The sequence below is a fragment of the Artemia franciscana genome, chromosome 4, assembly GCF_032884065.1.
Source record: "Artemia franciscana chromosome 4, ASM3288406v1, whole genome shotgun sequence".
NCBI lineage: Eukaryota > Metazoa > Arthropoda > Branchiopoda > Anostraca > Artemiidae > Artemia > Artemia franciscana.
In genome coordinates this window covers 10,379,971-10,394,416 of record NC_088866.1, presented here as the reverse complement: position 1 = coordinate 10,394,416, position 14,446 = coordinate 10,379,971, and the positions used below count along the sequence as shown (strand labels likewise).

Here is a 14,446-nt window from a genome sequence, read left to right as displayed (position 1 = left end):
AACGGTGCTATAAAATCACTTTCTACTCCGATTCATCGTGTTTTCTGTATAAGCAGTTTGTTTTAAAGAATTAGGAGGAAATGAAAACTTTAGAGCAAAAATAGGGGGTTGAGAAAGAGACCGCCCTTCAAATGTAAGCCAAATACGTTCTGCGTTTTAGGTTTTCATGTTACTCTTTAATTTCATTTTGAAGAATTTCTTTTTTTAATTTAATTCTTGCAAGAATAGCCCGCTTCTAATTGTAAATCATTTACACCCTTTCCTTTACATCCTTTTTGTAGTTTGGAGACAGGCCAGATCCTTACTCAGAAGATCATGGTTTAGTCTATCGGTCTTTCGTATATTTATATGACTCCCTCCAAGGACATGAAGACGTTACGTTTACCCTCAAGGCATCCTTCTATGAGATCTATAATGAAAAGGTAATTTTTTGTTCTTTTTGTGTTTTCTTGATAGCTTTCTCATTACTTTAGAGTTGTACTTCTTGAACCATTATAGTCAAAGAACACAAAATTAGAAGAGTAATTATAGTTCTTCACCTTGAGGGAAAGACAGAGAGAGTAGAGGATTTCGATATTATGTTTAGGCTGGAACTTTAATTTGAGATCTTACATATCTGGGGACAAATATGGCTCAAAATACACGACTCTGTATTTTCTGTTTAAAAAAAATTATGGGACATATTTGGCTTATTGTCACTGAAATACTTAAAGGTCGCACCTTCATTTTTCAGACTTCTGGGATAATCACAGAAACCTTTGGATAAGCTATTCTTAAACAGAATTTCAGGAGGTTAATTCATGTTTATACATTCATATTGAATTCATATTTGAATTCATAATTCATATTGAAATGATTTGGCAAACGACTTACGGCAATTGTCCCGCAGGTCCGGAAATTCCAGATTGGATTTTTACAAGTGCCAGTAGAAATCATACATTTACAGTTCAACACTAAACTTTGACTAAGAGGAAAATTAAATGGCGTTCAAACAGTTTTAATTCTGTCTATTTTCTTCTAAGCCAAATTGTAACCTTCTTACTGTGGATCATATTACTTATATTCATTTTTCTATTCCTTTTTTCCCTTCGGCTAGGTTTACCCACAATAAATTATACCCTGTTTAACTTTCTTGGGCTGTTTTTTTTTTTACATGTTTATGTTCTTTTTTTTCTTATTTCTTTTTCGTTTGAGTTAGTGGTGAAATGAAATTCATGTTCATCCTCCCTCTTTAATAGGTCACGGTGTCTTCGAGAAAAAGAAGTCATGCGTCTTTTTGAATTTGTAAATTAAAACATTAATGAATTAAAACTAAACTTATTTTTCAGGAGTTTTTTGTCTCTAATCTTTGTATTACATTGTGTCCACAATTCATTTTCTATCTCTATGGTAATTTTATGCTGTTTCTTTGTCAACATTTGTGCTTAGCATACCTTGTTTATACCGACAAAAAGTTCAAAATGTCTCCTATGAATTCAGCGGACCTTAGACCTATTTTCCAAGTTTTCTTGTTATTTTCTTTGGGAATTTGTAGTGACTGGCCAGTTTTCCCCGTCTTAAAGAAACGCTAGAATTGTAAAAGACAATCTTCATCATATTAAACTCATATATACACATATAAAACTAATATATAAATATATATATATATATATATATAACATAAGTTTATGTTCTTCTTTTTTTCTCGTTTCTTTTTCGTTTGAGTCAATGTTGAAGTGATATGTATATGCATCCTGCCTCTTTAACAGGTCATGGTGTCTTCGAGAAAAAGAAGTCATACTTGTTATACGTTGTTTGTACAAAAAGAGAGTCCAAAATGTCTCCAATGAATTCTGCGGACATTAGACCTGTTTTCCATGCTTTTCTTATTATTTTCTTTAGGTATTTTGTAGTGACTGGGCAGTTTGGTCTCAGGTGTTTTAGTGCGATACACTGATCTCTGCGTAAAATAACAAAACAATATTGATTAGGATGCTTCGAAATTAAACAAAGATATCATTAACTATCGACAAGAGACATAGCATCCACTTTAAGAATCACAAAGAAACTTCACCACAGACTTAGGTAAAAAAGAGCGGAGGAGGAAATAGAGAAATGACATGTTTAATTCGAAAAGGGTTAGAATGATGGAAAGATTTTAGGTAATCTCTTTATTTTTGAAAGAAGAGTTATATATCTGAATGAGTAGGAACAAATTTGAAATTTTAAGGTGTTGCTCTGTCTTTATTGAAATAATATTTTGTTCCCTCCTTTGTCTTCTATTACTCAGGTTATTAAGACTTTGAAATTATTTTTAACATTTAATCAAAATGCATTTCGATTAGCATTTGGTTTTTCTTTTAACTGTAAATGGCCTCTTGTTCTTACTGATTTTATTATATGAAAGGTTTTTGAAATACAAAACAATGTTATTTAGTTGACTTGATTTTCCAAGTAAAAACCACGCAACTTCGTGGAAATTCCTACTAACTTTTTTACTTTAGATCATTGATTTGCTGAATTTCGGTACCAATCAACAAAAGTTTTTGAATGTTCGCTGGTCACGAAAATTTCGTGGATTCTATGTCGAAAATCTTTTTACTGTACAATGTGACGAATTTGATGACCTCTTAGCTGTTTTAGAAGAAGGTAACTTGGATTTTACTCAGTAAAAATGTGCAGATTCTTTTTGAAATGCAAGTTGAAGCTTGACCTTTATCCCTAGGCACGCACTCGGCTTGAGGTCTGTGACTAATCCCATTATTATCTGCAAAACATGCGTGTCAATTCTGATTTTACACATTAATGCAAAGGTAATAACGACAAAAGCTACCTAATTTTCTGAAGTAACGATTCTAGACAGAGATTTTTGGACATCAAGTGCTTGGCTACAACTTGTTTTAACTAAACATAACATATGTTATGTTTAACTAAACATAACTAAACATAACATATGTTATGTTTAACTAAACATAACTAAACATAGCATTATACATATCAATGGGAGCTAGCTTGACTCTAATGTTAGGTGAGACATAAAGCATGAAATCTTGTACGGCAAGTTTTATCAAATTGTACTTCCTAGTAATATTAACTCGGGTCCACCTTCTCGCATTGTCGTAAGCTGGTAGCAGACATTTTCAAAAGACATTAGACAAGGAAGGTAAGAAAACTGATTAAAATAATATCAACTTCTTACAAATTTTTAATGTGTGATTTATTTGCCACTAGTTATATTTTTATAAATACACAATACTCATTCACAAGTTATATTTTTTTAACCGTTTCAACAATATTAGAAATCATATACAAATACTTCATAGAAATAGAAACATCTTCGAATACCTTATGCACAAATTAGATATTTTCAACCGAATGGATTAACCTATTTTACTAAGTGAAGTGGGAAGTGAAATATATAGCATGAGTAAAATTTCAGAAAATGCTTTCAATAAGAACAGCCGAGGAGTAACAGCCAAATCATGGAACATTGGAATACTGAGTGAGGGGAATATATTAGAACTGGAGCTGACAATTATGTTACAAAGATTATGCAATGTCGAACCATGTTTCTCAAACAGTTTTATTTCATTTTGATTTGATAAAGCCTCTTTCATTAGAAGTAACTGATACAGGCATAGATAATTACATCTTCAAGGTGACTTCCACGTTCATATAGGAACCTTGTAGGCTGTGTAGCAGAAAAAAGCGGTGTTAATAAAACGGTTAATGTAGTTAGTGACAACTTCAACCGAATGTTTAGTAGTATATAAGCTATGGGGTATTATTTTTTAATTTTCAACCTCCTTTTTTGTCTTCTCCAGAGTCTGTGGGAAAAAAATTAGTCCAGTAGGCCAAATGATTTCCACAATACTCTTAAAATAGTTATATTGAATATAATGCCTACAATATCAAACCGTCAACATGACAATAATCACCTGTTTTTTTCGCACTAAATAGTTGCGTTTGAATTGCAGAATTTGAATTGTTATTCACTCTTTTAATAAGTCCATAAATAGAGTCCTGACTACAGGTCTATTAGCAAACCTAAACAAATGCGAACAAACATTGCAACTTGAAAATAAAAGACAAGTTTTTAACCTAATACCATTGACTTTTTTCGAGACTTTAGGGGTCTTTGCTTGCATTCATAACGGATTATATTAAATAACTTTTTAAATAACTTTTTTTAAATAACTTTTTCTAAATGTCGTATCAGATTTGTAAACATTGGAAATACTATATCATAGTCAGCACCACACCACTGCCTAAGTAAAGAACGATAAAAGTAAAGGCCCCCAAGCATTGTTCATTTGCTTATTAATTATTGTTTTCCCTCTCCTGAGCAAGAGTGAAAAAATAAACAGTGCCCAGTAAATAATTTCCAAAATGCTGTTGAAATAATTATATTGAACATAGTATCCACTATATCGAACCGTAGACCTGAGACTAATAAGCTATTTTATCCCAGTGAAACTGGAAACAAAATACATTTAAAAATTTTTCGGTTTTTTACTTTAATAAATAAAAAACTATTAGAATTTTAAGGAGTAAATATCAGTAAACTTGTATTAAACTGACAAACCAGGGTCATTTTTTAGTCAAAATCATAACGAGCAAAATTAGTAAGAGTATGGCTGATAACCCCTATGCCTTCTTATGACCAGAACACAATTTGCGCTTTACTGTAAACAAACAAATGACCGTAGATCATCAATTTATTTGAAATATATTGACATTTTTTTCCTTAGGGTTTTGATAAATTTTCATTTATGAAAGTAATAAAGGTGAATACATTTCAAAAGTATATTGTTTTCACTAAAGCACAACTTGTGTTCTGGTCTTGAGAAGGCGTGGGGGTTGTCAACCCTACTCATGTTAAGTTTGCTCTTTTTAAGTTTGACTCGGTTATTCATTGTAATTACTGTTCGTTTTGAATTTCCTTTATTTATTGATGATGTTTGTGGTAGTGTGGTAGTTGCGGAAGAAATTTTTAAATTAGTATCTCTATGTAACAGGACTTGTCCACATTTTTCGTAGAGCACACTATTTAAGATATAGCAAGTCAATCAGATATCCAATTTTTCACCGTCTTCCAGTTCTCTAAGCGCCCAAGCTTCATAACTATACTTGGCCACTGCCATCACAGTAGCTTCCAATATTCGAATCTTAGCTTGGGGATTTATTTTTCTGTTTTTACAAACTTTTTACAACTGTAAAAGAACACCCTATGCCTTGGCAATTCTACTTTTAACATCTAGGCTGCACCCACCGTCTTTATTCATAATACTACCTATGTAAGTACCATCGATCTTCTCGTTACCAAATATAACTTTTTCTCCTATATTTATTGCTAATCTTCAAAAATGATTATTTTTTCACCTTAATTTTTAAACCAATTCATGCACCCAGAAGTTGCAAAACCACTAAAAATTCATTCATTTTACTAATATTTTCATTTAGGACAGCCTGGCATAAATGCTTAGTGCTATTCTACGAAATTGGACACATTCAGTGTTACAAACTCATATGAAATTTTCTTCTTACTTCAAATGTTTCTAAACAGAATATTTTCTCAAAACGTCTAAATGATATTTGTTCCTTTTTGTAGGTATGAGATATCGGGCTGTTGGATTCCATAATATGAACGAGCACTCCAGCAGAAGTCACACAATTCTGACTGTGCATGTTATTGCTGAATCAAAGGTTGCTTTTTATTTTAGTAGTTCTCTCAAAAGTTTTATAAGCACATTATTACTCTTTTGGAAAGTTTAGAGTCTAAATAATACTCATTGATTCATTCATTAGGATGACAAAATTGTAGTGGCTTAGATAAGAGGGACAAGGGGGACAGCTGTCCCCGGTGCAGAATTAAGGTAACACTAGAATGAACTTTTCTTACTTATGTTGTGGTAATGACAGTTAAGGGAGGGGGGAAACACTCGCATTGTTACCAGGAGGTGGAAACTCTAACCACGTCTCTGTAAAATTGCTGTTGTTTTAAGTAGCCAGGTTAGACTGTTTTTTTAAATTTTTTTTTGCGTTACAAATATAAAGTTTCGATCATGTAAATTAGAAAGACAGTTGACAATCGGAGATGTTTTTGAATTTTTATCGGAGACCTTTTTATTTTTCCTGTGAACACTCCATTGAAAAAAAAATGTTTTCAAAATATATACATTTCTTACGATTGGTTATTACTTTCCCTCGCCACTGTCTCCCATCTGGCGTGGTTATTTCTTTTAGGCTTTAGGGAAGCTACAAAAACTACAGCCTTTTACTAATAATCCTGGTTCACTATCACTGCGAGTGTCCAAGTAGTGATGTTATTAGGAATTGTCAGATTTCTTCCAAAATCTGAGCTTTAATAAAGTTGAGGATATATTTTCTACATATATGTACTATTAACTGAACTTTAAAAAAAACAAAAAAACAAACTTGGATTGACATCAAAGGAATTTAATGCGTATGCTGAAACCAAATACTTAAATTCCAACTCAATCGATTTATTATCAAATGCCCCACACAGTCATGCCAATTAATGATGATTCTTGTTACAATAAGATAATGCACAAAACATATGCACACTGTGTACACATGCACATGTATATTATGTGTAGGGTGTTTTAACACATAATCACAGCCATAGACATCGTTATTCAAATTCATAAGCAACTAAACAGAAAATATTAACTAAATACTGAAGCTTGAAATAATATAAACAGAGTCAAACTAAAATCTAAAATATTTGAAATTCTAATGTTCTGAAAAAAAGTTGCCTTACTGGTCAATAATTACATAATATAATTATGAAGGATAGAAATTATCTGCGTATCGCATAAGTCGGGCTGTTGCCGGCTAAATCTTAAGTACCGATTCAGTTAATTATCACGGGTGCTATTGGGGCCAAGAAAGATGCTAAGGGGGAGGGGATTTCAGGAAACCTTTGATTTGCAAAAACATCAATAACAACAAAAATTGCAATTCATCACGGCCTGCCACAAGAGTTGTAGGGGAATATTGTTCCAAAATGGAGCAATAGGGGACTTTGGGGATTTAGGGACTACCAAATTAGCTTGGTATTGGATCCATTTCTTGCTGTTCTTCCGATTTAGCGTTAGGCCGTATTGCCAAACAAGACAAGTATATTCTACTTGCAGTCAGATAAACTTAGCGGATAGTCCGTGATATCTCAACCTGAATTAAATGGATTAAGAGATGAGTTATCCCTAAGAATTGCAAAAGTTAAAATGAGCGATTTTTCGCAATTGATGACCCTTTTGTCCTTCTCCAATTGGTGTGAGATATCTTCCATGATTTTATATGCCTCCCTTGAAACATTCTTTTCACCCAGCTCAAGCACTGATAAATCAACGAGCTTCAAGCTCTCCGACCCATCATAAGTCAAATCATTTACTATAGCAACACAAAAATAGTGGCCGTTGTTCAAGGGTACAATGTAATTGTTCCCTGGGGTACTCCACAGTAGCTCGGCTAAGGTTCAGAATAGGCCGATCTACACTTATTTATTTTTGTTTTACTTGTATCTGACCGAAAATTATAAAATTAACAACTATTCGTACTAAATATGTATTAAAATGAAAATATTTTAGTAGCTTGCGGAAAAGAGCAATAGAGCATATCAAATAATTTCTTTAGGTCCATCGCAATGAGGTTGACCCAGTGATCTGGCTCATCCATTAGCTTTACAATTCTGTCTAGCAAACTTACTAAATATTAGATTGTCGGACTTTTGGGAATATATCCAAAAAGTCTATGATAGCTTTTATACAGAATAAAAGATTTCAGCCCCCCAGAGTTGAAACTTTAAAATATCTTGCTAAAAATAAGAGTCATCGTAAAATGAAGCACACCTCGACAGGCAGCTTCTTTTTTAGGGATAGGGGTTTTGAAACTCTTTTTCTAATTTTGCAGGCACTTCGATCAGTTTTATATTATTTGTCAAAAAATTTGAGTGTGGGAAAATTTGTTTAGATTTTGAAAAAGGCGGGAAGATCCCAAAAACGACTTGCGTCCTAATGGGAAATGAACTAACAAAAACAACTTCTTAGAGAGCTTTATGGCAAAGATTTCAAGCCCTATCTCCAAAACTGCGAAATTTTGAATTTTGTCAAAAAGGATGTCTACGGATGCTATTGTTTTCCCAGATGACTGTATCAAACCAATGGCTCTAGACAAGGCTTTATCATGAGTTGAGGGGTTATTAAGGGGTTTGAATTTCCTCCCCCCCCCCTTAGTCTTAACTAAAACCGTTGGATGGATAGGCTCATCCCGATGCATAATGTAACAAATTTTTTTTTTTAGTTTATTTGTAACCCTTCCCCCGAATTCAAATCCTGTGTGCGAATCAGTTCTATAGCTTTAGGCGAGGATTCATGTGATTCTAGTTCCCTTTTTAAGCAACAAAAAAAGATATCGTACAAAAAAAAGAGATTTTTTCCGCCGCTTTGCTAAATTAAACAATAATTTCAGCCTAAAGAGGATGAAAATGCAATTGAGTAAAGCTCTGTAAACCAGTTTAGCAATATGCGAAATCTATGTATTTTGCTTTCCAGTTTTAAACGCGCTAAATAAATTGGCTTGCACATTCTTTCCTGCATATACATAAAGCCCACACAAAATAAACAGTCAATATTGGTAATTATTTGGACTATGTAAATAATTATTAATTGTTGCTTCACTATGTAAACATTATCTACAGAGATGAATAGTTGCACATTGAAAAAGATTTGATATTAGGAAAGAGGTTCAGGTTGTTTTTTTTTTTTTTTGTCGGTGGAAGGGTGCTTGAAGCCTAAAAAATTATATTTTTAGAACCCAAATCTGTTAACAATCACTGAACTTTCGGACATTATTAATTCAAAAACGGCCAGAAATTAAATAGAAAAAAACAAGTTTTTTTAAATGAAAGTAAGGAGCAACATTAAAACTTAAAACGAACGGAAATTAGTCCACACAAAATAAACAGTCAATATTGGTAATTATTTGGACTATGTAAATAATTATTAATTGTTGTTTCACTATGTAAACATTATCTACAGAGATGAATAGTTGCAGATTTTTTTGTCGGTGGAAGGGTGCTTGAAACCTAAAAAAATTATATTTTAAGAACCCAAATCTGTTAACAATCACTGAACTTTCGGACATTATTAATTTAAAAACGGCCAGAAATTAAATAGAAAAAAACAAGTTTTTTTAAATGAAAGTAAGGAGCAACATTAAAACTTAAAACGAACGGAAATTAGTCCACACAAAATTAACAGTCAATATTGGTAATTATTTGGACTATGTAAATAATTATTAATTGTTGTTTCACTATGTAAACATTATCTACAGAGATGAATAGTTGCAGATTTTTTTGTCGGTGGAAGGGTGCTTGAAGCCTAAAAAATTATATTTTAAGAACCCAAATCTGTTAACAATCACTGAACTTTCGGACATTATTAATTCAAAAACGGCCAGAAATTAAATAGAAAAAAACAAGATTTTTTAAATGAAAGTAAGGAGCAACATTAAAACTTAAAACGAACGGAAATTACTCTGTATATGAAAGGGGCTTTACCTCTTCAACACCCTGCTCTTTACGCTAATGTTTCTTACTGTTTTAAAAATAAAGTTAGGGGAAAGAGTCAACTTTTCACTCCACTTCGAGTATTTCTCATATAATACTTAAGTACCATTATTTTTATAATCTATTATATAGTCGTTTAATTTAAAGAACTGTTGTTAAAATATTGTTTGACTTGTATTTTTATTTTTTTATTTAATTGTTTTTTTTTTAGCGTCAGGTTGAGCATTACTGTTCTACTTTCTTCTAAGTAATTGGAATGAGTTCTTATAAATAGCTGAGACCTTTGCCACTGTCTCCCTCTCTCTCTCTCTCTCTCTCTATCTCTCTCTCTTTCTCCCTCTTTCTCTCCCTTTCCGCCTCTCGGTTTAACAGTTAGTACTTAGATAATGTGTGTTGAAGATCTCTCTTCCTTTTTGCAAAGTATCGGAGAAGTTGTCAAGTTTAAGTTTTTTATGAAAACATGTCTTATATTTTTTCATGGCAGAACTAGATAAATTGGAACACACTACTACTACTATTACTAATAACTAACCGGAGCACCAAGCCACCTAAGGCCAACTCAGATACGCACGCTTCTCCTCCATCCCAACATATTTAAATCCTCCCTTTTTACACCCTCCTAGGAAGTTCCCATTTCCTTTAAATCTTTCATTATGTTGTCTTTCCACCCCAGACGCGGACAACCTGCTTTAGCCTTAGACGTTTGGCCAAAAAGGACAATCTTCGGCAACCTGTCATCCTTCATCCGCGCAACGTACCCCGCCCATCTCAACCTTTCTCTTATTATAGCACTAGAAAGCCGAATTGAACCACATTTTTTGTACAGACTACTGTTTGAAATACGGTCAGTCAGTCGGGTACCCAGAACAGTCCGTAGATAATTCCTCTGAAAAACATCTAGAAAATCTTCATCCACTTTTCAGAGCGCCCATGCATCCGAGCCATATTTGACCATTGTCATCACTGCAGCTTTTAATATTCTAATCTTGGTTTGCAAACTTATCTCCTTATTCCTTCCAACTTCGACTATTCTACTTTTAATGTCTCCACTGCTTCCACCACCTTTACTAATAATACCACCAAGGTAAGTGAAGCTACCCACCTGATCAGTCTTTTTTATACCCAGCGTCATCTTTTCATCTTCGCTTATGCTTAACTTCGGTGATTTAGTCTTCTTAACGTTAATTTCAAACCTATTCTAGAACCCTGAACTCGCAAAAACTCTAAAAGCTCATTAATTTTGCTCCACACTTTTATCTAGGATGCTTAAATCATCAGCATAATCTAAGTCCAGGAATTTTTCTCCCCATTTGACTCCGTGGTTTCCCATGGCCTTTCCTGTGCTCCTTAAGACAAAATCCATTAAAATGATCCATATAAAGTGGGATAGAACAAAAACTTGGTTAACTCCTGGTTTAATGCAAACCAGCTGCTAACCTCGCTTCCTACCTTGACCTTAGCAGTGTTATTGTAGTACATAGCACTCATCACTTTAGTGTATTTTTTTGGTATACCATATAAGGACTAGACCTTTGCTGAAGTTTTTCTATCAATAGAATCGAAATTTTGCTCATAATTTATAAAACACATAGGGGAAGGGAGGGGAATTTGTAGTCCCACTAAAAATGTTTCTTTAGAAGAGACACATTAGAGAATTTTGAAATGGATGTCCCTAAAACCCTCTTCGATGTCCCTGACCCAATAAATTAGGTTCACACAGATAGCTAACCGTCATTTCTCAGGTCAATACTACTTTTAAATTAAGCCCCTCGTATCATCTCACTAATTTAAGACCCAAAGAATCATCAAGTCAAGATAGCAGCCAGCTGATTCTGTTCCCTTTTTAAAATCAATGAATAAAATATACGACTGTGTAGTATCTCTCTGTAGATAAGGAAGAGCAGCCATTGATAAATTCCTGCAAAAAATTTAGTTCTTAGGGCTTCTTGAGTTAGATACAATAAGCCAATGAAAATTTGTCTTTTGTGCTATTGAAATGGTATTTTTGGTTACTATTTTAGTTTCATGATGGACAGAAAATAATGATCCCATTTTAACTCAAAATATATTAAGGCACTATACTGCTATCTACATTACCTCACAGATTTTTCTGAGCACAATAATTAGATGAAAGGCGTCCTTGTTTTAGATACCCTTCCATTTCTTGGGTATTGAAAGTAGCAAGTGTCTTTAGATGCACGGTCAGCCTTAGATGCAAAGGGACTCATGCCAGGTGCATAAGAACCAACTTAAGCGTCTCACAACGTGCTTTAGAAACACTTTAAGTGGAGTACTGTTTTGCATGTATCTATAGTCCAGAATTGGTCAAAGAACTATAAACGAAAATAAAACTTAAATTTAAAATAAGCGCTTAAGCGTCTCACAACGTGCCTGAGAAACACTTTAAGTGGAGCACTTTTTTGCATATATCTATAGTCCAGAATTGGTCAAAGAATTATAAACGAAAATAAAACTTAAATTTAAAATAAGCGCTTAAGCGTCTCACAACGTGCCTGAGAAACACTTTAAGTGGAGCACTTTTTTGCATGTATCTATAGTCCAGAATTGGTTAAAGAACTATAAACGAAAATAAAACCTAAATTTAAAATAAGCGCTTAAGCGTCTCACAACGTGCCTGAGAAACACTTTAAGTGGAGCACTTTTTTGCATATATCTATAGTCCAGAATTGGTCAAAGAACTATAAACGAAAATAAAACTTAAATTTAAAATAAGCGCTTAAGCGTCTCACAACCTGCCTGAGAAACACTTTAAGTGGAGCACTTTTTTGCATGTATCTATAGTCCAGAATTGGTTAAAGAACTATAAACGAAAATAAAACTTAAATTTAAAATAAGCGCTTAAGCGTCTCACAACGTGCCTGAGAAACACTTTAAGTGGAGCACTTTTTGCATGTATCTATAGTCCAGAATTGGTTAAAGAACTATAAACGAAAATAAAACTTAAATTTAAAATAAGCGCTTAAGCGTCTCACAACGTGCCTGAGAAACACTTTAAGTGGAGCACTTTTTTGCATGTATCTATAGTCCAGAATTGGTTAAAGAACTATAAACGAAAATAAAACTTAAATTTAAAATAAGCGCTTAAGCGTCTCACAACGTGCCTGAGAAACACTTTAAGTGGAGCACTTTTTTGCATGTATCTATAGTCCAGAATTGGTCAAAGAACTATAAACGAAAATAAAACTTAAATTTAAAATAAGCGCTTAAGCGTCTCACAACGTGCCTGAGAAATACTTTAAGTGGAGCACTTTTTTGCATGTATCTATAGTCCAGAATTGGTTAAAGAACTATAAACGAAATAAAACCTAAATTTAAAATAAGCGCTTAAGCGTCTCACAACGTGCCTGAGAAATACTTTAAGTGGAGCACTTTTTTGCATGTATCTATAGTCCAGAATTGGTTAAAGAACTATAAACGAAATAAAACCTAAATTTAAAATAAGCGCTTAAGCGTCTCACAACGTGCCTGAGAAACACTTTAAGTGGAGCACTTTTTTGCATATATCTATAGTCCAGAATTGGTCAAAGAACTATAAACGAAAATAAAACTTAAATTTAAAATAAGCGCTTAAGCGTCTCACAACGTGCCTGAGAAACACTTTAAGTGGAGCACTTTTTTGCATGTATCTATAGTCCAGAATTGGTTAAAGAACTATAAACGAAAATAAAACTTAAATTTAAAATAAGCGCTTAAGCGTCTCACAACGTGCCTGAGAAACACTTTAAGTGGAGCACTTTTTGCATGTATCTATAGTCCAGAATTGGTTAAAGAACTATAAACGAAAATAAAACTTAAATTTAAAATAAGCGCTTAAGCGTCTCACAACGTGCCTGAGAAACACTTTAAGTGGAGCACTTTTTTGCATGTATCTATAGTCCAGAATTGGTTAAAGAACTATAAACGAAAATAAAACTTAAATTTAAAATAAGCGCTTAAGCGTCTCACAACGTGCCTGAGAAACACTTTAAGTGGAGCACTTTTTTGCATGTATCTATAGTCCAGAATTGGTCAAAGAACTATAAACGAAAATAAAACTTAAATTTAAAATAAGCGCTTAAGCGTCTCACAACGTGCCTGAGAAATACTTTAAGTGGAGCACTTTTTTGCATGTATCTATAGTCCAGAATTGGTTAAAGAACTATAAACGAAATAAAACCTAAATTTAAAATAAGCGCTTAAGCGTCTCACAACGTGCCTGAGAAATACTTTAAGTGGAGCACTTTTTTGCATGTATCTATAGTCCAGAATTGGTTAAAGAACTATAAACGAAATAAAACCTAAATTTAAAATAAGCGCTTAAGCGTCTCACAACGTGCCTGAGAAACACTTTAAGTGGAGCACTTTTTTGCATATATCTATAGTCCAGAATTGGTCAAAGAACTATAAACGAAAATAAAACTTAAATTTAAAATAAGCGCTTAAGCGTCCCACAACGTGCCTGAGAAACACTTTAAGTGGAGCACTTTTTTGCATGTATCTATAGTCCAGAATTGGTTAAAGAACTATAAACGAAAATAAAACTTAAATTTAAAATAAGCGCTTAAGCGTCTCACAACGTGCCTGAGAAACGCTTTAAGTGGAGCACTTTTTGCATGTATCTATAGTCCAGAATTGGTTAAAGAACTATAAACGAAAATAAAACTTAAATTTAAAATAAGCGCTTAAGCGTCTCACAACGTGCCTGAGAAACACTTTAAGTGGAGCACTTTTTTGCATGTATCTATAGTCCAGAATTGGTTAAAGAACTATAAACGAAAATAAAACTTAAATTTAAAATAAGCGCTTAAGCGTCTCACAACGTGCCTGAGAAACACTTTAAGTGGAGCACTTTTTTGCATGTATCTATAGTCCAGA

At 33.3% G+C, this 14,446-nt stretch overlaps 1 protein-coding gene across 1 annotated transcript in view; it reads left to right on the top strand.

Annotated features, from left to right (window-relative positions):
* The window catches only part of LOC136025975 (kinesin-like protein KIF12), a 114,410-nt gene that overhangs the window by 48,372 nt on the left and 51,592 nt on the right, over positions 1 to 14,446 (top strand). The window contains exons 4-6 of the mRNA XM_065702100.1: positions 282 to 422; positions 2,484 to 2,628; positions 5,591 to 5,685. Coding sequence (XP_065558172.1) covers positions 282 to 422; positions 2,484 to 2,628; positions 5,591 to 5,685 — 381 coding nt within the window. The remainder of the gene's footprint in view (positions 1 to 281; positions 423 to 2,483; positions 2,629 to 5,590; positions 5,686 to 14,446) is intronic.